Source organism: Glycine soja, chromosome 8, assembly GCF_004193775.1.
Source record: "Glycine soja cultivar W05 chromosome 8, ASM419377v2, whole genome shotgun sequence".
In the NCBI taxonomy this organism is placed as follows: Eukaryota; Viridiplantae; Streptophyta; class Magnoliopsida; order Fabales; family Fabaceae; genus Glycine; species Glycine soja.
Window position 1 is genome coordinate 4,484,648 of NC_041009.1, and position 22,094 is coordinate 4,506,741.

At 33.8% G+C, this 22,094-nt stretch overlaps 4 protein-coding genes across 5 annotated transcripts; 1 reads left to right on the top strand and 3 right to left on the bottom strand.

Annotated features, from left to right (window-relative positions):
* Nucleotides 1-4,697: 4,697 nt before the first annotated feature.
* Nucleotides 4,698-9,942, bottom strand: LOC114424415 (internal alternative NAD(P)H-ubiquinone oxidoreductase A2, mitochondrial-like). Its single transcript, XM_028391256.1, has 9 exons — nt 9,844-9,942; nt 7,825-8,456; nt 7,421-7,634; nt 6,949-7,109; nt 6,786-6,851; nt 6,512-6,675; nt 6,318-6,432; nt 5,509-5,688; nt 4,698-5,189 (listed from the first exon to the last, which is right to left on the bottom strand). The coding sequence occupies exons 2-9, from the start codon at nt 8,419-8,421 to the stop codon at nt 5,034-5,036; spliced, it is 1,653 nt and encodes a 550-aa protein (XP_028247057.1). The 5' UTR covers nt 8,422-8,456; nt 9,844-9,942; the 3' UTR covers nt 4,698-5,033.
* Nucleotides 9,943-11,795: 1,853 nt separating this feature from the next.
* Nucleotides 11,796-16,016, bottom strand: LOC114422697 (endonuclease 4-like). Of its 2 annotated transcripts, XM_028389176.1 has the most exons (9): nt 15,712-16,006; nt 15,264-15,444; nt 14,790-14,900; nt 14,641-14,696; nt 14,232-14,315; nt 13,647-13,739; nt 13,406-13,473; nt 12,910-12,983; nt 11,796-12,464 (listed from the first exon to the last, which is right to left on the bottom strand). In XM_028389176.1, exons 1-9 carry the CDS (start codon nt 15,829-15,831, stop codon nt 12,343-12,345), a joined length of 909 nt encoding a protein of 302 aa, XP_028244977.1. In that variant the 5' UTR covers nt 15,832-16,006; the 3' UTR covers nt 11,796-12,342. The 2 variants fall into 2 exon arrangements, with proteins under 2 accessions (XP_028244977.1, XP_028244979.1); XM_028389178.1 differs by lacking the exon at nt 14,790-14,900 and having other exon boundaries at nt 15,712-16,016.
* A 520-nt stretch (nt 16,017-16,536) lies between these two features.
* On the top strand, nt 16,537-18,265 carry LOC114421307 (vacuolar protein sorting-associated protein 28 homolog 2-like). The gene is made up of 2 exons (XM_028387176.1): nt 16,537-16,673; nt 17,239-18,265. Exon 2 carries the CDS (start codon nt 17,332-17,334, stop codon nt 17,968-17,970), a length of 639 nt encoding a protein of 212 aa, XP_028242977.1. The 5' UTR covers nt 16,537-16,673; nt 17,239-17,331; the 3' UTR covers nt 17,971-18,265.
* Nucleotides 18,266-20,359: 2,094 nt separating this feature from the next.
* Nucleotides 20,360-21,966, bottom strand: LOC114424692 (syntaxin-124-like). The gene is made up of 2 exons (XM_028391547.1): nt 21,303-21,966; nt 20,360-21,207 (listed from the first exon to the last, which is right to left on the bottom strand). Exons 1-2 carry the CDS (start codon nt 21,743-21,745, stop codon nt 20,736-20,738), a joined length of 915 nt encoding a protein of 304 aa, XP_028247348.1. The 5' UTR covers nt 21,746-21,966; the 3' UTR covers nt 20,360-20,735.
* Between the last annotated feature and the right edge of the window lie 128 nt (nt 21,967-22,094).

Consider the following 22,094-nt stretch of genomic DNA (forward strand, 5'->3'; position numbering starts at 1 on the left):
ACAAAAATTTTTGATCTTTTTGTTCTTGTAAAAATTGGGGTCTTTTTTATTCCCTTCTATGATCTTGTTCATATGTAAATCTCTTTCTTTTTTCCTATCAAAGAATCCAATCGCCTCTTGTTTAACTACCTAGCTACTGAGTACAACTTTTTCTTTTTTTACTATGAGTACAATTTTAGTTGGATCTACACCAATGGATGAATTTAAATTTCAAAAGGCAAGCCAATGATATTTAATTTAAAAATATTCCCAGTAATAGATTAATGTATTGATTACTTCATTTTAGAGCATGTTTGGTATTGCGTTCTCCAGCTCAAAATTGCGTCAAGATGAAAACAATTATAAGTAGCTTCGATGTGTGTTTTTTTTTTTGTAACAATTTAACGTAATTTGAGCACTGAATGCACGTACTTGAGGTGTGGATCCAAACACACTTTTAATTTCAAGACAAGTTTTAAAAATTAACAACTTTATAAATAATTGCTTTTATACATAACTTTAGTGGCCATGTTGTTCTCTGGCTTTGGGAAGGGAGATTTATCTTTCTAAAAGAAATCAAAACTGGAAGAAGTTAAAAAGGCAGATAAAAAAAAAATGCCGGTACTGCATCGTACATGAAACGTGCAGCAATATGCGAATATCCCTAAGTTCGAAATCTTCTATAAAGTTTTTAAAAAACCGTATAGATCGTATCTATCTAAATTATTTAACTTTAAATACAGATAGTTTTAGATATAGTAGTTGGGTAAATCTAAACTATCAAAGTACAATAACCTGTACCGCATGCGGTTTGTTTAGGGACTATAGGCGATAAAATTCTTAGATATAAGCACAATTCATTATGATTATCAACAATTACAGTGTGATTTGAAAATCAGCACAAGTAAAACAATGTACTAACATTGATTCATCTGCACGTGCCTTCCATTTTTTTAATCTTATTTTATAATGTTTTAACTACAGTGTGTATTTTTATTTTATTTTTGTCTTCTGAATTTTTATTTTTCACCCATACTAGATCATAGGGAGCATTACCAAAAAAGAAAAATAGCTCGATAGGAACATTATTTATCTAATAAATGTTTCCTTTTCAGATTTTCTAGAGGTAGGGAAATGGTCATGTCAAACTGCGCTATTAAATTAAGTGCATGACCTTTGCTGAAAATTAAGTGTATGGCTAGGCTAAGCAAAGCGACAAAGCACAAGTTGTCTTAAATATAATAGTCAATAACTGTGATTAACAATGAGCTTAACAACTGTCACTTATAGTACTGTTATAATCTTACTAGTAGTATTTTTTTATTCTACGAATCTATTGCTCCCTCAACAAAATCCAACACGATCTTAAACCAAGGTATTTGAATAGTGACGTTTTTCAGTACATTGTATCAAGGGCTTCTTCCCTTTACAAGATTCAGAGCACCGCAATTAATCTTTGAATACAAATCAATAAATATTCAACCCTCTCTTTCCACTTAGCAGCCTGTTTTTCTTTCATTTTATAACTTTCAGATACTATTATAACTAAAAAGTGCTCGTAATAATGTCTTTTCAGAGTTTAAACTTTAAGTTTAAAGTGGTGAAGAGATTAACACGATCATAACTTCTTCCCACTATTGTAAGAAAAGAAAAATAAAACAAAATTGATTCTCAATAAAAAAAAAAGGGTTTATCCATAAAAGGGTCTTAAAAATTAAGATGAGGAAGCAATGAACTATAACTATAAGTATAAGAATAAAATTGAACCAATATGGTGTGATAATAGGCAAATATTATGTTTCTTATGTATATAATTAAGAGTTTGGTTCTTAACTCCATGTGTGTATAATAATATTTATATTTCAAAAAATTAGTCTTTGATCGATCAAGAATGTCCTTGGCACTAAAAATAGTAAAAAAGAGAGTATAAGATTAAAATATCAGTGTTGGGATATATATGTAGGAAGAACTAGTTAGTAACACTTATCATCAGTGCTAAGGTATTGAGCTGAGGTGGGTTGCATATGCAGCATTGATTAGGAGCCACGTTTGGATGGAGTAATCAAATAATGGTAGTGGTAGGTGGGGCATTTAGCTAAGCGACAAAGTGACACCTAAAAAAAAGGTTTGGATTCTCCAAAAAAAATCAGAATCATTTTTGTGGCTTTTCTAATTGAAGGAATCCAACACGTGATTTTTATGCAATAAAGATAGTACTCCTCAAATTATATTTATATCATGATTCATGACAACTTTACAAAGCTTATGCTTATCTTAACCTCCTCAAATTAAACTGTTTATTTAATCACATAAATTAAACTAAACCCACACCTGCTGGTGGACTTTTAAATATAGCCGGCATGCGGGACCAGCATTGTGTTGTCGTTTTCAGTAGAACCATTTTTTCTGGTGCAAGTTTAGTAGCACTATTTTTTTTTTCGGGCAAATTAATGAGATTCTTTGAACAATGATAGATGCACGTTCTTTTCTTTTATCTTGACACCCTACATAAATAATAGATGGTTGAATTAGAACGTAACTATATCAAACTTTTTTTTTATTAAATTAACTATAATAAGATTATAAAAGTTATAATACTATAAAGTTATTTGTTTGTATGTAATTGTGTAAAAAGCATTATATGTGTGTATTTATATATCGTCTACAATTTAAATTGTGAAATATAATAATAAATTATCAAATCTTAATTTTTTTCTAACTATTTTTCGTATTATATCATGACAAAACTAATGCACAGATCTTGATATGTAACTATTTGTATCTATTATCTTCAATTGAGTCGTATATCTTTCTCTTTACATGGCCAATTACGTCAGATTTTTTGAGCCATATATACTTGATTATTTGTCTTCATTAGAAATAAGTAAGAAGATCAACTACCTTAACAATAAACTAATTAATCGCATTTCATATCTTTCAAGCTTATGAGAAAAATATTTTTTTTTTCTCTTAAGTATTTTGTCTCGATTTTAATTTGCTCTTTTGGCTGGATGTTAGCTTTTAAAATTTTCCAAACCAAAATAAACATGATTTTAGTTTTCATCTTAATTTATTAGTGCAAGATTTTTTATTCCTATATGATGGAATGTTACAAAGTATATTTTTTTATTATTAAATAATGATTTGATTGTGATATTTTAATAAAAAAAAATTGATTAAAACATTTTTTATTGTATGAATCAAAGACATGTACCAAAGGTTTATAACAACTCACATATCATACTTAATCATTTGAGTTAAACTTCCTTGTTATTTAAAATATGTTTTAAAAAATTACAGTAATTACTTCAATTTTTTAAAAAATAAAATAAAAATTCAAAATAATTTGCTGATTAATTGAAGCAATAATAACTTTTAAAAAATTGCATCTTACTTGCAGTGATGAATTTGTTTATTCGCTGATATCATGACAATCTGTTGGCCTTTGTTAAACATTCAAAGTCCAGAGGATTTGCTCTAGTTAACTACTGTTGACCATCGACTTTCCCTTCTTTCTTTATTCTGTTCTACACAATTCAAAGCCGTGGTAATGAATATAATTGACTGTTGACCTTGTTATAATATGAACAAACAACACTTATAATTTTATTTTTATATATGCACGCTAATGACGCTATGCATGTGTACTTAAAAAGCTACATACATATATCATTTGCTTAATTTTATCCCTTTTTATATGATTTTTTGTAGTTTTATGAGAGGACAAATTAGTACAAGTACGTGTTAGTGTACTTGTTCTTCATTCCTTATATACATTTTTTGTCTGTATATATAAATGAAAGAGATGATAATTTATTTTTAACCTCTTATTAAATTATGTTAACAAACATTCTCATATTTCAATAAATTATTTTAAAAAATATATTAAATATTTTTAGTTCTTTAATTTAAGTGTCATATAAATCACATGGACAGGAATAATAGAAGTTATTAGCAACGAGAATCCAACTTAAGCTTTAAAAGAAAATATATCAATTTTGCTGGTGGTAATGAATTAAATTTTCCTTTGTTTGGACAAATTCAAAGTGAAGATGACCTGTTGAATAGTAGAATTTGACTGTGACGTTCAAGGGTCAATGTCAAACATTCAAACCAAGAGAAAGAGGTGCTCTATGACCCCATGTAAGAAAATAGAAAAGTCATGCGGTGGCACAAGTAAAGGAAGGTCAAAATCGTCAACAAATGGGCAATGATTCAAAACCCACGACCACAAGAGAGTAGAGATAGGAGCATCTTAATTCTTTTGAAACAAACCAAACATAATAATAATAAAAAAAAGAGCATGTGGTTTATTAGAAAAAGAAGGGGCATTTTATATATATATATATAGGGATTAATTATTAATTTCATCTTATAGTTTTATCATTTGTAATTTTTAGTTTTTATAATTTTAACTTTTAAAGTAATTTTTTTAATTCTTATATTTTGTATTTTAATTTATTTTTAATTCATATAATATTAAATTCATAATAAAACTATAGAAACTAAAAAATTTAAAATATAAATCATAAAAACTAAAAAACCACTTTTAAATTATAGTAATTAAAATATACAAATTCTAAAACTATAAGACAAAATGATTAATTTAACCTCCATATATAGAGTGAAACTGATAGGAGCAGAGGTCAGATGTGTGAGGTAACAGTGATAAAGGACTTGAATTCGAGGTCAAGTAATCTCCGATTACTAAAAAAAAATAAAAAATCTGATAATGCATATTCTGTGTTTTATTTCTTTCAGTGGTTCTTTATATAAGCTTTTGGTGGCTAACAAGCTCACCGATCAGCGAGGCTACTAACAGAATTCACAAACTACTAACCAACTTTGGCATTTTGCTAAACAGAACAAAACCACACTGCTGCTAACTAATATCATAGTCTGTTACACATAATCCGCAAGGTGCGGTTGGGCCTTTATAGCTGCGTCTTCTATCTTTACTGAGTTGGGATCATGATGTATGTCTGTGTTGCTATCAGGAACTCTACCAAGAAAAATATTTGACTGGTTTTGCTGTTTCTTCAATGAATGAAATTTCAACCTATCCTGCTGTTGTCTCTACCGAAGACTAATGTGGTGGCCCAGTTGACTGCCACGTAAAACCTGTTCCTCCAGCTAAGGACACGTGTCAGATATGCAGAGCGCCATATCATCCAGCTAACAAAACCAGCAAGTGACAATCCCTTTGAATCCTACACAGCATATATGTAGCACAAAATCAGAAGCTATTTTTTTTACTTTGCTCAGTTTTTTTTTTTTATTTCCATATAACACCACCCTTGAACTCTAATGATATAAGGTGGGTTGAATGATTAAGGAATGATGATATAAAGTGGGTTGAATGATTAAGAACAAAATGAAGATGAAAAAGGTTGTGAGCTCAATTTCCTCCATTAATAAAAAAAAATAACATTGACAAAAATTAACATTTGCCAAAAAAAAAAAAAAACCTTGAAAGGTAAGTAAAGATTAAAGATACAATTAGAAATTAGAAATATTCCTATAATGTACCTTTGACTGTCGTAGATCCACCAGTGCTTTGTAGCCACCTACTGATGCCATGCTCCCAAGATGCTTATATACAAAAGGTTCTCCAAGTGGCATGCCTTTTGCAGAATAAGCCTTGCCTCCATTCTGATTCCCTATTTCGTCGAACAACTCCACAAGAAACTTTCCCTGCCTTTCAGCAACCTGTAATAAACCAAATACATTGGTGAGTTCATGGGACATGAACAGCTCTTGATGCTTGTTTTTCAAGCATAGAATGGAATATACTTTTATGAAAATGTATTGTGACTAGAATGCCTAGTTGCTGGTAACTACTATTTTTTATGTGCACAATGTCACATGAACAATTTAACACTACAAATAGATAGTACATAGCAATACATATTCTGTGATTTTTTGGTAAGCCAAAATATACATATTCTGTGTGTTTGAGAATCAAGTTGAATCCAACGTCAATGGACTTTCATATGAAAGCTACAACATAGTTTCTTTGACATTTTTGCTTTGGAAAGTGTGATGTTTCCATTCAACGTGGTTCCAACGTGTATCCAAACACACCCTCTTTAGTAAGCCTCCTGAGCAGCTACCAAAAGGGCACTCAGAAAGAGGCTTTATATCATTCCATGTTCGGGAGTAAACATAAATAGATGTCAACTGCAACTTGCAATTACATCCATTGTTACCCTCTTTGGGATTTTTCTCACTGGATACAAGGAAATTATAGATCAGCATAGGTTTAACTTTACAATTAGCTGTTTTCTTGATCACTTTATCGACATCATTTGGCAGAAACAAAATAGGTAAAGGCAAACCTGAGCTAGAGCTGGAAGCACAGGCCTTCCAGTGTGTTCAAGAAAACCAGCACAATCTCCAAGGGCAAATACATCTTCCACTGAGGGGACACGCAGCCAATCATCTACACCAATTCTGTATCAATCAACAACATCAATTAAATGGAGATCACAATTGAGCAACAATGTTTTTTATTTTTAGGCAGCACACATACCTTCCACCTTGAGACTTGGGAAGATCTAGTGTTTTCACAAACTCAGAGGCACCAACCCCTGTGGACCAAACCAGGAGGCCATAAGGAACCTCTGTTCCATCACTCAGAATTATCTTTTTGGGATGCACCTCCTTCACCACACCTCGCATAAGACGGACCCCGGACTGATACAACAAACATTGAATGTGTCAGGCTTACACTTGAAAGTTGAAGCCGTGAGCTAGTTGCTAATCTAGACAGATTAAAATATATGATCAAAACTCAAAAAATTTACCTTTGTTAAGTGCTTTGTTGCATATTGCCGTAGGCTAACATCAAAGGATGACAGTATCTCGTTTGCCTAATCATAAAAAGTAATCATAATGGTTAAGCACACAAATTTAAACCTCAACTCACCCTACAGGCTTTCCTATATGGAAGTGAATTCAGCCAAGTACCTCAATGAGTGTGACGTGAATGTAATCTTTGACATGAGTATAGCGCTCCTGAACATCTCTCATGATGAAATCACTCAATTCACCACTAAATTCCACTCCGGTAGGACCACCTCCAATAACTACACAGTGTAGAAGGCGTTTCTTGTCTTCTTCCGATATGCCTGTTACATGAAAACGTTCTTAGCTTAGGCTTCAGTAAGAAAATGACAACTTCATAGTTATTAATACAAGCAAAGTGAAAAAATTAACAATAAAAATCCTGTGTAACAACTTTAAATGGCTCCTGCTGAAGAATAATACTAAAAGAAAAAGAAAATTCACGCTCTCTTAAGAAAGAGAACTAAGAAAACAGAATATGTGAATAATACTTACAGTGTTGCACTATCATTTACCAAGGTTTATTCTCTGTCAAAATGACATAACTACAATGAGAATACCTAAAAATAAACTATGATGGATATGAAATACCCACCTGGATTTTCAGAAAGCATCAGATTAAGGAGAAGTCTCTTCCTTATTTCTTGAGCATGGTTCACTTCGCGAAGAAAAAAAGCATTTTCCTTTACTCCCTTGATACCAAAAGTTAAAGGCTCAGATCCTGATGCAATTACAAGCTTGTCATACGCGACTTTGAATTGGTAAGGCTCTTGAGGCAATCCACCATTGTTAACTGCCTTACAATAGATCTGTTGGCATGAAAAAAAAATGAGTAGGCATTTCACTAGGAAAACTTCAGCATGCACTGCAGCATTCTATAGAAAAATTTCGTACAAACATAAGTTATTAAGTTTATATATCTCGCATTGAGCATTCCTTGACTATATGAATGTCCAAAGAGAAAAACATAGGCCAAAGGGTGTATATCATTTTACTCACTTCATGTTTGCCTGTGTCAATGCCAGTGCAAGAAGCTAGAAAGAAGTAGGAGTTAGGGTCCCTTGCTAATGAATTCTGTATTCTGGATACAGGCTCAGCAACAGTTCTGAATTCCAGGGTTCCAACACAAGTTGAAGCTAGTAAAGGAGTAAAGACCATGTGATTCCTTGGTGATATGCACACAACATCATAAATTCTGGTGTCTATCCCTTTGAGGAACCGACACGCGGCCCAACCCGTACCAATAACAACCACCCTAGGCTTTTCACCTGGCTTTGTTGGCTGTAGTCCTGCATATCTTTGCCGATCACTCTCAAACTCATACTCGGACTCCTCTATAACAGTCTGTGTGCTAGCAGAAGAAAAGTGATGGTATGGTGTTCCTGATATTCCCCTCATTGAAAAGTTTATGTAGTTCTGTTCCTTAATTCTTGGAACATATGAAATCTTTCGATCTGATTCAAAAGTTTTATGGGAAGGTATGTTGGATCTGCTTGTGTATCCTCCCACACTGAACATATCCTTCTCATGAGCAGAACTGCCCAAAGCACCTCCTGATCTTCTCAGGTTGGCCCTAGCAATCCTTGCCAATGCCATTGTTAGAGAACAAGTCTTTACACTTCCTAAGCCTACTGAAAATATCAAAGTTCAGAGGTTTTAGTGTTTCCAAGTTTGAACAGCAACAAGGGGAAGGATGAAATGTTTTACAAGAAATAACAAGTTATATATACAAACGGTATGCAAATTAGGTTCTTAGAAGAGCATGAGCAGAGACAAAAGGGAGTTTGAGGGTTGCAAAGAAATTCACAGTTTGTGACAAGTTGGCAACCATCAATTCCAAGAATATTGGACAACAAAAACAAAGGTTAATGTAGTCTTTCTCATCAGCCTTTGGCAGTTACAAAGGTCCACACAAAGTTTAGAAACTCCCAAAACTGTAACTGATTTTACAATAATTTTACGCAAGATTTACTTTTTGATGATGCCATCAAACATATTGTCTGCAGAAAATCGTCTTATTGAACAAAATTACAAAACACTAAGCGAGTTAGATTGTCATATGTACACAAGCGTCAGTTCTACAAGGGGAGCGGAAGTGGTGGTGATAGCCATCCATGAGTGGGATCGAAATAGGGCTGTTAGGCTTGAGGCAAATCTGATACCATATAGAAGCGTGAATGACCACTCATTTATTCCATCAGAGTGTGGTAATATATATACATAAGTAGAGGTTCAGTTTAAACTTAAAGATAAATGCATAAGAGATAACAACAGAATATTAAAGATAAAACAAGAGAACCATTTGAATTTGAACAGTTGCTGTTGTTAAATAACTATACCAACAATATAGACCCTAGAGGCTATGCTGAGAGTGATCATCATAAGCCAGGCAACCATGATTTATTACTCTTGTAAGCTTATTCCACCCAATTTTTTTTTTAAAAAAAAAACTTTTTACAGCATGTAGATTAAGGAGATGAAGATTGAGAAAATTTGTTGAAACTCTTTTCATGTGAGATTTAAAATCATCAAATGAGTTTGCATTGAAAATAAAGAAAAAAATAAGATGAGTTTGCATTGACGCAAATTTATTACTTGCCTACTAACAAAACAAATGCATAGAAAGATCAACAATTTGGTTTGTCACGGCGACAATCCCGTAAAATAACATCAATGCTGAAAGTTACAAGAAAATCATGATAAAAGAAACAAAAAAACACATAGAAAGAACAGCTTATTTCCATAATCAGTTTTAGTGTTATGCAATGAACCTTATGAACCAAAAATGGCAAACAGTATTTTTTTTATAAACAAATGTTACTTTATTGGAATATTAGTTTTGTCAGAAGAAAAAATCAAACCTGCGTCTTTTTCTTATTTTCTTTTCCTTTAACTATCAAACTTATACTATATAGATCTTGAAGAAAATCAACACAGCTCTTCAATACAACATGAGCAAATGAGAATAAAAAGCAATAGAATAGCATTGATGATCCATGATGTTTTAAGAACAGCAACCTTTGGTTTGGTAATGAAGTTGCTGGAGGCGAAGATTCAATAACTTTTTTCCACGCCTTTTTGGTGTGTGCCAAATTAATTCTCGTATTTAGGTTGTAAGGGTTATAAATATGATGCGTGTAGGCAACTTAGTATTGTAAGTTATTAATACCATCTTACACCAATATACCTCCAGCGCATGTCACACAGTACGCCGACCTGTGTCCCAATAAATTAGGGTGCAGTTGAGATTCTAGGTCTTAAATCAATTTTTTAACAAAGTGAAAGAAAATACGGATTTTGTGTTTAAAAAAGTAAATGAAATCATTCAATTCTTCATTATTATTTTTTAAGTATTAAACAAATAATATTTTGCATATGGTTATGGTGTTTTTTATTAATAAATATTAATGATTAGTTTATATTAATAGAAGAGGTATGAACCTGTAACCTTTCTTTTTTCTCTGGCTCAATAAAGAAAGTATCAAATAAAATATATTTACAGAAAAGTATTGAGAAAAATTCAAAGTAAAAAAATTGAGAAATGAAAAGTGGCCAGGTTAACAACCACGTTACGTGTATATGGGTTTAGAAGGCGGAGGAGAAATAAGACTTTTGTTCATTCCATCTTTGATCATGATTAGAAACTTCCATTTCAATGAAAGAGCTAGTAATGTTAATGTATATTACCGATTCAAGTGGTCAAAGAAGGTGCAATAAATCTGTGTGATCAACGGTTGATAATGATTGATTCCTCACTGGGCTGGGCCCCGCAGTTTGTGTTTCATACTACTTCGTTGGTCATAGTCTCATGGAGGTTCCGTGTCAAATGCAATGAGTTCTGCTCTCAAATATCTGCAAGTGCCAATTGGGCTTTTTAGGCCCAAAGGGAATGTTGCATACATCCATTTTACTTCATCCTCCTGTCAAGGGAAGATTTGAATTATTATGTTTTAACGCTGAGCAATCAAATATTTTATATCTACCAAATGAGTATAATTTAGTTGGTAAAACTCACTGAGTTGGAAAGCGATGATAAACTCTAACTGTAATTAAGTCTCAGATCAAAGACTCTTATATTTGACTTAAAGGATCAAAACTTGTAGGAAAACTTTAGATTCTACCGGGAAAGTCAAAGGTCCTACACCAATAAATATATATATACATATATATATATATATATATATATATATATATATATATATGTATGTATATATAATGTCTTAAAAATATGAAGCACATTCAATAAATAAAAGGATTTAAAATTATTCTTTATTGTGTTTCAATTTCAGCCTTTGGTCATTCAGACTACCGAAGTCTTAAAAAAAAAAAACAAAATTTCTAACTTCGAAAGTGATATAAATGTTTCTAGTGTTGTTTTCTTATGACTATGTTATGATTCGTGGCAGAATAATCAAATTAATGTCAATAACATATATGGTAAAGGTCAATTATAAAGGTAGATCTATGTTATTGAAATAAAATTCTAATTTTAATAATTAAAATTTGTTCGTTTAGTTGATGAATTGGGCTACACTTGTATCGAATATTTTGGATAGCAGCGAAACTGTTTTTTTTTTGTGGGGGTGCTGCCCCTCCTCCTTAGTCCTTGCTTCTACATCCCTTGCCATTACTAATTTATTTCTAAAAATATCCTTAATTTTTGGAAACTAAATTTTGTAAATTATTTTTAGTTGTTACAGGTTCTAGAGTTTAGTTTCTAAAATTTATTTTTGTTAATGAACAAGTGTTCTGAAATTTAATTTTCAAAACTTATTTTTTTTACATTCTAGAAACTGAGTTTCGGGAATTCCCTCAGACCGGATCCAAGGAAGGTAAACTTCATATTCACATCTTTCTCATACTTGAGGGACCAATTATTTCTTTTACAAAGGTGTTGCCAGTTACTGACACGACGTCTAACCAAAATTATTTAAACAAATTTATAATTTAGAAAGAAGTAATTATCAACAGAGAAGTAATAATCAATTCATATAGGGGAAGTGAAAGTATCAATTGTTCCATTAAGAGGTAATGACCCATGTTGATGGTTCTGTTGTAAGCAACTGAATTACAATAAGGTTGTTGAAAACAAGATTTCTCACTTCAAAAGGAGTCCCATTGCCAATCACACCACTTCCAATAGGTACAGAATGGTGGCTTCTACAATGGTCCAAAATTAATTTCATTAATTGATACAAAGTATATGGCTCTGATCATGAACCATCCATGATCCTTAATTTTCTAGAGACCATTATAGGCCTCACCGGTAGGGAACATGTGAGCGTAATGCTTTAGGTAACTTCATGTGCCTAGTGCCTTGTCCAAATCAAGCAAACTGTCCTTTACACAAGGCTCAATGAATAGGCATAATGGCATATAAACAGGTCAAGGGCAATAATTCTGCTACTTCATATTAGAAGATTTAACAAGCAGAGAGCACTGAAGGTCTCTCTACTTTTGGTGCATGCCCAAATGACAGCTATAATTACCATGGAATGATCCACTGAAGATGTGTGTTCAAGCTTGAGCAATTCTGGTCTTGGAAGAAGTGAAAATACGGTTAAGGATAGCTGCAAGTCGCACACCACCTTGAGCCAGCCTTTTCTCCACAACAGGCAGCCGAGAAAGGAAGTACTCATCTACATTATTGAATAGAGTAACAAATAATGAGAGGTCATCCTTCAGATATTATGAAACCAAATAAATAAATAAATAAAATCAGGGGTGTCAATCATCTAATGTTGAATAATTCGGTGCATTGCATCGGTCATGCTCAGGTACAGAGAAAAATGTGATACACACTTTAGATTTTATATTTATTATTATTTGATAAAAAAAAGGATTCAAAATAAGAAAAAGAGAATGAAATGGCATTAGATTTAAGACCAATAATTCTCCTAAAGTAGAAAGGAACACAAACACAGAAAAGGAAAGAAACAAATAGATTCAGTCAAAAGGGAAAACAAGGAGGTTCAAAAAACAACACTACGTACAATAGAAGGGGAAGAGGAAATCTCTAGCTGAAGATCCAGGAGTTCAATAGTTCATCTAATATTTTTTTATAGATGAGAAACTACGAAATACCTTTCAAAGTGCTTCCTGGGGTAGCATTCCTGTAAGCAAATTTGCATGCTAAGCTAATGCTTTCAGAAGCATACCTGAATAATTGTAAGTTGTAACCAATCAAATCATGAGATGCAAATTCTTTATATCAGTTGTATATGAGAAGTATTGTAATTGCCAGTAATATGCTAACATGGCAAAACAAAAGGAACCCCTGGCTATCCAAATATACAAGAAAACGTACATATTAATTAATTAGTATCAAGAATTCGTTATTGATTAGGATAACTGGATAAGTATTTCAACTCTATCAATTCACAATGTTTTCAAGCAGAAAAGTTATGATAATGAGGCACAAGAAATGAATATAAATCTGTTAATGTACAAAGAAAAATATTGACTACCAAGCAATGCAAAGAGTAACCAATTTAATAATAAGCAACCAATCAAGAGTATCAGACAAAACTAGAGAGTAAAATGATAAAAAAGTTGGACAGGAAATGTATGATGCTTATACCGATTTGGACAGGCTGTGTAGTTGTGAGCACAATGTTCCCAAGTTGATACATCATTTAGCCAATTATCCTGCAGATAGTGAGTAAAAATCATTAGTCAGCCTCTAGGTCTATACATATCTATATTACAAGTCCAAGCAAGCAATAATCATGATGGCAAAAGAAAAAACTTCATTTTCTCTATGTTGGGTATCTTTGTCATTTGAATAAATGCACTAAAAAATAGGGAAAAATAAGACTCACTGTAATATTCCTTTGAATGGCTTGTATCATAATAGAAAGATCAGAGTCATAGAATGTTTTTAGAGCAGACTGAATAATCAAGTCATCCCACACCTGGACCAAAAACCCAAATCACTGAATTTAGTCAATTTATTGCATTATTGACAGAGACAGATTGCATGAGCACATTACGGCCAACATATCAAAACCAAAGGAATATGTAGAAAATCTAAGTAACAACGTAATTAAGAAGCAATTTCAAAAGTGGTGTATCTTGTAACTACAGTATGTGAGTATACAATAAGGTTTCTTTAAATTTGGCACCAAATGCCAAGTGTAGGAAATAGGAATCAGTGCAAACTGCAAAAGCATAAATGGAAATAGAATTGAAATTGAAAATAAAATTCATGCCCTTGTTTTAAAAAATGGATAGAGATCCTAAATCTTTTCCTTGTTTTTAAAAGACTATGGAAAAAAACACATATTCTCAGTCAATCACAAACACTGTAAACAATGGGAGAAAATGCCTAATACAATTAAGTTACAGAAGGCCATCAGCCTGCATCATGTCATCAACTAGCATAGAATCTGATTCTAGACACTTACATAATGAAGATTTGCTTTCCTTCGGTACCAATGAACTGTTATTGTGTTTCCACCCAGATCTCCAGTGAAACCAACATGTAGAGGCTGCACCAGAAAATGGGAATAAAAAACAATTCCTTTATACCACGAGTTTGGAGAAGAAAAAACACATACTGAACTATGTGATTGTAATTTTGTAAATTTCACATAGTACATAGAGAATAATATCATGACTCATTCCCACCAAACCTTGTTTTGAAGTTTCAAGTTCTCATTTCCCAACTTACCTTCCCACAGGTAAACTCAAACTCTAGTTCACCACTCATGCAAATCAAGGACAAAAGATTTGAAAATCATATTTACTTTATAAACCAATAACAACTTCTGTTTTTTTTAAAAAGATTCTATATAGGAACTAGGAAGAACAAACCTGATGAATATCCCCAACAAAATGTGACAAGAACATAAGTGCCTCGGTCAAGTTATCTGTAATTGTAAAGGCAGAATTAGAACAGTAAATTAAAGGACCTATGTTCTTATGTAACAAATAAACTAAGAATATCCTCTGTGAATGCGTACAGTTAAATTCAGATGAAATGCCTGCATCAGCTGATTTAAGTTGCATTGTATAGTTGTATATTGCTCCACTAACACACCTATGTTTATGTCTGTAAGAATCATGACAGTCTCCTACAAGAATCATGAAAAAAAAAACAAATCATAGTAATTTGCAAAGTTTGTGGCCATTGAACAGTCTAAGTTCTTGTGTGGAAAATTTCTCAATAAGCATTTATAGGAGAAAAAAGTAAGAAGGTAAAATGAATTAAATTTTTCTCACAAGTTAAAATCAACTTATGCACTTCGACTTTTATAAGATGAGCTCTCTCATTTAACTTTTCCAAAAACTGATTTTAACTTATGGAAGAAGTTTAATTCATTTTATCTTCTTATTTCCTTATCCTACAAGTGCTTATTGATAAGTTTATCCAAAGAGGACCTAAATACACAACAATTTCATCGAGGCCAATGTACCAAAGAGCCAAACAAACTTACTGCAGTATTCATAGTTACACTTGAAATCCGGTGTGTCAACGTAATGTAAAGCGCTGCTCCAATGATAGCGGTGAGTATGGCCAACCTCATCAGCCCAAGAGCAAACGGCAGCAAGATCACCTTGAGCAGAATCTGGAAGCAATTGTTTGACCGCAAATAGAGCATCTTCACTAAGATACTCCTAGAATTCGAAACATCCAACAACATTTTACCAACACTGCAGTCTCAGGATAAACAACACATAGTAAAACCCCAAAACCTCTTGTATTCCCAAACCAACTAAAATTCTAACCGACCCTTCATTTAAACATCAAAAGTATATTATTCATGGCAGGTTTTACACTTCACTGTCCCATCTATAACTTTATTTTTATACTATTTGAAACTAATTTAAGAATAATTGGTATAGTGATAATGAATCTAGAAAGAGTGTGGTACGGTTAACTACCTGTGCAATCTTACAAGTGGCATAGTGGCCCTCCTTGCCCCAACCCAGAACCGTTGGCAGTGGTATCAGAAACAGAAGAAACAGCACTCTCACTCTCTCATAACCAATAATCATATGCATGTTGATGTTATACCATCAATTACGATGGGGACATAGATAGACAAAAACGAAATCTTGTGCTAATACGAGAATACAAGAATCGAAGGAGTGTTATATGAATATGAGTTTGGTGCAAGGCAAAGCCTAAGATTCCTAAATACCCAAACCCCAACAAAAAGTAACTTCCTAAATTGTCATTTATCAAAAGCCAAGATGTCATGTGACCACTGACGGTCGCAACAATTCAAATTACCACCAATGGGTTTAACAAATGTTTTTTTTTTAATCTTAGAGGAGTAGTTTTTTTCAAAAATTATATTAAAAATGGTAGAGTTTTAAAAATAATCTGAAATAGGATAAATCGTGTTTGAGACATTCGACCTGTGTAGTTGTATTCTCTTTTAGTCGTTTTCGACTTTAGATGTTTTGATTTTTTTTTTCTATTTTTTAGTGAAAGTCATAAATCAAATTACAAATTTTACATTCTTTTTTATAAAATTGTATATGAATTTACAACTTTTTTAAAAATTAGTAAAACAAAGTTAGAGACTTTTTCACTTAATATTAACTTCTTCTTTTTTTAACCTTGTTGGAGGTAGATGTTGTATTAATCGGAAAAAAGTAGGAGGCGTTGAGATTTGGGCGTTGCTGATGAGTTATTTGATTTTCAACTGCTACACGTCAATGCCGTAAGCCCAGCAGCAATAATAATAATAATAGTATGTGGGAGCCCACACGCAACCTCTCTCTCTCTTTCCCGTGTACCGTACCGCACCAGATTTATGTCATGCAATCCCTTCCATTCTTAATATACAAACCATAAGCAACAACAACGCACCATTCGATAACGTCTTCTGGTTCTTGTAAGTCTCCTCTCTCTCTCGCTCTCTCTCTCTCCTTTTCTCCAAATCTTGTATTCATCTTTTGATTTTTTTTTCTATTGACTATTGCTATTGATTTATGCAATTTTTTTTTCCTGAAATTTCGGGTTGATTATTATGATTTGTGGCTGTTTTTTCATTTTTTTTTTCATTCCTATCTTCTGAATTGTATGTTAACTTCAATGTTTTATGCTCCCTTGTCGTCTCATGTTGTTTGGTTGCTGAGAAACTTTAGGAAATTTTCAGAAACCTAGAACTTCCACTGCTATTACTATTTTTACTACTGTTTAAAACCACGTTTTACCTTGATTTTCAATACGAAGATATAAGTTTTCTGCAACCCAGTTGTTTATTTGAGAGAAAGTTGAGATTTTTAGATTTTTTCTTCTGTTGGATGTTTGTTTAAGTCTTTTAGTCACTGTTTTGTTTGCATTTTGGTGTTTGGTGTGATGAAATAATGGTGTTAGTTGTTAGATCTCCCTTTGGTGTTGTGATCTTTTAGCTGTAGTTATCATGCTGAGTTTTGGGTCTTGTGTTTTTTCTTCAGTGAAGAAGAAACCTTTCTCTTTGCGCGTGTCCCGTTCTCTTCTCCAATCCTCCTCCATCCCCACTGTGTGATCTGATCCTAAACCTTATAGCCATGACTACCATGGAGATTAAGCTATGGAATGACAAGCGCGAAAGAGAAATGTATGACAACTTTGGGGAGCTTTATGCCATTATCAAAGCCACTGAGAGGCTTGAGAAGGCCTATGTTAGAGATATAATTTCACCGCAGGAATATGAGTTGGAGTGCCAGAAGCTCATAGCTCATTTCAAAACCTTAGCTTCCACCCTTAAAGACACTGTGCCTAGCATTGAGCGATTTGCAGATACTTACAAGATGGAGTGCCCTGCAGCGATTAACCGTCTCGTGGTTTCTGGTGTGCCTGCTACCGTGGAGCATCGCACAACTGCGGCTGCCTCTGCTTCCACCTCTGCCGCTACTGTGGCCGAGTGTGTTCAGAATTTTATTACTTCAATGGATTCCTTGAAACTTAACATGGTGGCTGTGGATCAGGTGCACCCGTTGCTCTCGGACCTTTATGCTTCGCTTAATAAGTTGACAATCCTGCCCCCTGATTTTGAGGGGAAAACCAAAATGAAGGAATGGATTGCAAGGTTATCTAAGATGGGTGCAGCTGATGAGTTGACGGAACAACAGGCAAGGCAGCTTCACTTTGATCTTGAGTCTTCTTACAACTCCTTTATGGCAGCCCTGCCCAATGCTGGTACATGACTGAGTGACCAGTGCTTGTATATTAAATCAGAATTTCCTTTTTTTTCATGTTTTTTTTTTCTTTGGATACTAATCTTGATGATTGGAAAGGAATTTTCTATTTGGTTACAGCTTATACATTTTTAATGCTGGGTCCTGGATAGTTACAAATGATGGCTTTGTGCTGATCATTGAAGCTTTATTTTATATTGTGGATGTGCTTTCAGCTTTGGTTTTCTTACCTGCAGTTGTTTGGTTTGAGTGTCTTTCCTCTTAGCAAGGGTGAAATCTTACAGAAACTTGATTATTGAGTTTACAGCTGTTTATCTTTGTCTTTTGTACCAATAAATGTGTTTCAGCACTAGTCCCTAATCCCTAATCTATAACAGAGAGGTAGATCCTTCAAATAATTGACATAAGTAATAGCTTTTGGTGAACAGGATATATGCATATAATCAGAAGCCCATATCTGAGTTATGCAATTTTAGGGTAGAAATGGTGGGGAAACAGGGAAGGGAGAGAATAAATAGGTGAGAAATGAGAAAGTGGGGTGGTGGTTTGGTTGTGAGGAAATAGGTGGGGACCACACCTTATTATTTCCTTGCTAACATGAGCAGAATTTTCACGGTATTTTTTTGGCGGTCAGAAATCACATATATGAATGATCGTTCTTCATAAACACCAATTGATTTTCACACATTTCAATCGATTGTTATTTGTTCACTGCAAAAATTGATTGACAATGTATCTTTTTATTCTTGTTTTTATTTATTTTTTCCTATTTATTCATTGTATCTTTCTTTCGATTTTCTATTCACTCTATTTTTCACCTTACTAAACACATCCAATGAGACGGTAGATTCCAAAGATGCACAAAATTACTGGAAAACCCTCTACCATGCTTTATTTTATTGTAGTCTGAAGATACACACATTTCCATTATCTTGCATAAAACAAGTCAACACCAAGAATACAAGGCATTTTGGTAGTATGGTTTTTCCAAGCATTCAACATCTGAATGATCTCTGCAGTCAAATATTTGTTTGGAATTTTTTTTACTGGTTTTCCATACTTTTGCCATGATATCATCTTAATTAATTGGCAAGCATAGCATCATATAGAATTTCCTTCTCATTTCTTTTTCTCGGTTATTTTAATTGCTAAGAGAGTTAAAGATTATATCAGTAATAGGTTTTCATGACAATAAGCTACGGTTGATAAAACAATGGTACAAATGATGTTCATGTGGAAAGGTAGTGCTGTATAAAAGATGGTAACAATGCCATAAATTCCTGCCATTATGCACAGTATTTCAGCCTGGAATCTGATAAATTGATTAATAGAAAGTGGTGAGCTTCATATCAAGTTCTGAACTTCTGGTGTTCAAAATATTTCAAGAAAAAGGTGGGATTGTTTGTACATTATATAATATTATAAGGAAAACGACAGTTACCTAGAATTTCTTTGAAAGGTTGCAAGTCAAAAAGAGTTGGTATACCGTATACCTGTTAATCATGGTTACTCCCTATGATATTTGACTGGATTGCTTTGTTTGCTTGTGGTATAAAAAATGACTCTAGTTTAGTCCGCTATAACATAAACATCATATTTTTCGTCCATTTTCAACAGAAGACAGATATTAAACTAAAATTTGAACAAAAATTATTCTCTGTGATGACCAAAAACTGTTTGTAGTGCTAGTGACAATCAATTAAAATTAGGGTAAAAAATGTAAATAAACCTTTTAGTTAACAAAGAAGCTTGCTGTCACAGATAACAGATCTATGGCACAAAGAAAATATGGCTGTAGCAGGTAGAAATGCAGTCATTCAATATGGCATTTATACAGAAGTCTCCCAAGCATTGATGGAACCTTCAGTAAGCCTGCCTAACACTGACTGAAGCTTGAATGACAATAGGCATTGTCGCCAAATTAAGGTCAGAACCTATCAATAAGAATACTGAGTACACATCCATTTTTAGGTTGAATTCAGATCGACTGAATTTCCATTCACTCTTTAATTACTTTGTCTGCACAAAATTCCAACTTTTAGTTTCTAATTTAATAATATATCATTCACTTTTATCCTTTTTTTTTACGTAAGACAATGGAATATAAAGTTTAAAAGGTCTAAAATAAATACTCTTTTATAAATTTATGGAGTAAAATGATAATTTTGTAAAATTGGAGAGTAAAATAATTAACACTTACTTTGAAAGGTAAGTGATATCAATTTAGTCTTTCATGAAAACTAACATCAACTTAGTACAATCAATGTGGTGTGGAGCCTAAAATAATTAACACTTGTTTTAATAATGAATATATAGTGCAAATTACTTATTGACTTAATTATACAATCATATATTGTATTCTTTTGGATACAATACACCAAAACTACTCAACCCCCAATCAAATCAACAGTGTAATTTATCTTAAAACATCCCATGGTTGAACATCAACTTCTTCAACCATCATCAGTATACAGAGTAAGAAAATTTTAAGAAATGGAGAAAGTTGATTCCGTTCGATGGGAATGAGTATCCATTCCAAAAATGTGTCAACCTGCTCATGTACAATATTCCAACAATATCTTGTTCCGGTTTCCCGTTGTTCTCTTCCTAATCAAATATTCAGAATAGCCTTGTTCTGTTCTAGGAACAGTGTGGTTCAGGAAGGTAGGATTCCATCTGATGCACCCTGAAATCCGCACAAGAAATGGCAAAAACAGGCTCATTTCAGAATGCAAATGGCAATGCCCTCAAGAGTGTTTTCTTCAACCACTTGTTCACCTTAACAAATGAGGCAAAAGGTTAATCAAGATTGGAAACAAGAGCACAAGAAGAAGCACAAGCCCAAGAATGATTGCATAGCACGTCCACTTCCTCGAACTCTTCTGATAATCTCTAGCATCCTGAAGCTGATCCGTGCCGCGTCTCACGAAGGAACTCGCATGCGCCACGTGGCTCTCTATATTATTTAGCTGCTGCCCCTGCGACTCCACCAGAGCCGCCATGTCCAAGAACACTTGGTGCAACTCAATCAAATTCTTTTCAATCTCCTTCACCGCGTCGTGCCGCTCCTGAATCTCCGAAATTGTGTCCATTATTTGTCCCCTCCCCTGCTCCTGAATCGCCCTCTGCAGAAAACTCTCACTCTCCCCACTCCATATCAAGTTCTCTATAGTCTCCTTATCGGGCTTCTCTCCGGTTATCGTAAAATATCTTCGCTCCACGGTCTCCTTGTACTCCATCTGCATCCTGTTACGTGTTACGTACCAGAGTAACAATCTCAGCTACAAATAAATAAATAGAAATCCACACATAATATTTTAACGTCGAAGACAAATTACAACCTTGTTCTCAGACCTTGGAAATCGTCCATCATGTCCTTCAGCTTCTTCCCCAATCCACTAACAACCGAGGTTCTGGTTCTGTCCGCCGAGGAACCCGGACCGCAGCCAGGGATGTTTCTGTTGGCGGCGTTGGAACGCTCCAAGGCCTCTAATTTCCCCTTGATTACTTTCACGCGCTTAAGGACCTGCTCCACGTCCTTGTCCATCCTCGCCCGGAGCTCCTTCATTGTTTTTGCATTGTGCACCACTTTACTCTCTTCGTTCGCCTCCTGCAGTTTTCTGTGTAGCTTCTCGACCGTTCTCATTTCTTCTTTCACGTTCTCCACGTCCTCGAAGAATTTGTCGAGGTTCACGGTTTCTTTCCCGGCCTCTACGTCATCGAGGTGTGCCTGCTGCTTCAGGTTGCTGTATTTCTTGAATGAGTTTGAGAATAGGTCATTCATTTTTGCAGTATTTAATCGACTATCTTTTTTAGTTCTTTGCTTTGTTAATACTCTAACTCATAAGACCATCATAGATTCATAGATGATTGTTATCTAACACAGTACGATAATGTTCATGTTCCATCTCATGATGAAAATTTTGAGGTGCATGTATTGACCTCACCCTCCTCTGGATTATGATCAATTGATTCATGGGGAGGAAGCTAGAAGAAGGTGACAAAAACAAGTAGTATTTGTCACCAAGGAAGAGTTTTGACTTTTGAGGAGAAAATTAAGTTTTTCTTCTTCTTGTGGTGATACTCTTGGAAGACATTAGAGATGGGTATGGTGAGCATGAAAGAAAGACCAG

Coding starts and splice junctions, on each gene's coding strand:
- LOC114424415 (XM_028391256.1), bottom strand. CDS start 8,421: ATGGCATTGGCAAGGATTGCTAGGGCCAACCTGAGAAGATCAGGAGGT. Junction 6,676..6,785: donor CAACAAAGCACTTAACAAAG/GTAAATTTTTTG, acceptor TTGTTGTATCAG/TCCGGGGTCCGTCTTATGCG. Junction 5,190..5,508: donor TGGATCTACGACAGTCAAAG/GTACATTATAGG, acceptor TATGCTGTGTAG/GATTCAAAGGGATTGTCACT.
- LOC114422697 (XM_028389176.1), bottom strand. CDS start 15,831: ATGCATATGATTATTGGTTATGAGAGAGTGAGAGTGCTGTTTCTTCTG. Junction 13,474..13,646: donor CCATTCAAAGGAATATTACA/GTGAGTCTTATT, acceptor CACTATCTGCAG/GATAATTGGCTAAATGATGT. Junction 12,465..12,909: donor CCCAGGAAGCACTTTGAAAG/GTATTTCGTAGT, acceptor TCAATAATGTAG/ATGAGTACTTCCTTTCTCGG.
- LOC114421307 (XM_028387176.1), top strand. CDS start 17,332: ATGACTACCATGGAGATTAAGCTATGGAATGACAAGCGCGAAAGAGAA.
- LOC114424692 (XM_028391547.1), bottom strand. CDS start 21,745: ATGAATGACCTATTCTCAAACTCATTCAAGAAATACAGCAACCTGAAG. Junction 21,208..21,302: donor TTCCAAGGTCTGAGAACAAG/GTTGTAATTTGT, acceptor AACACGTAACAG/GATGCAGATGGAGTACAAGG.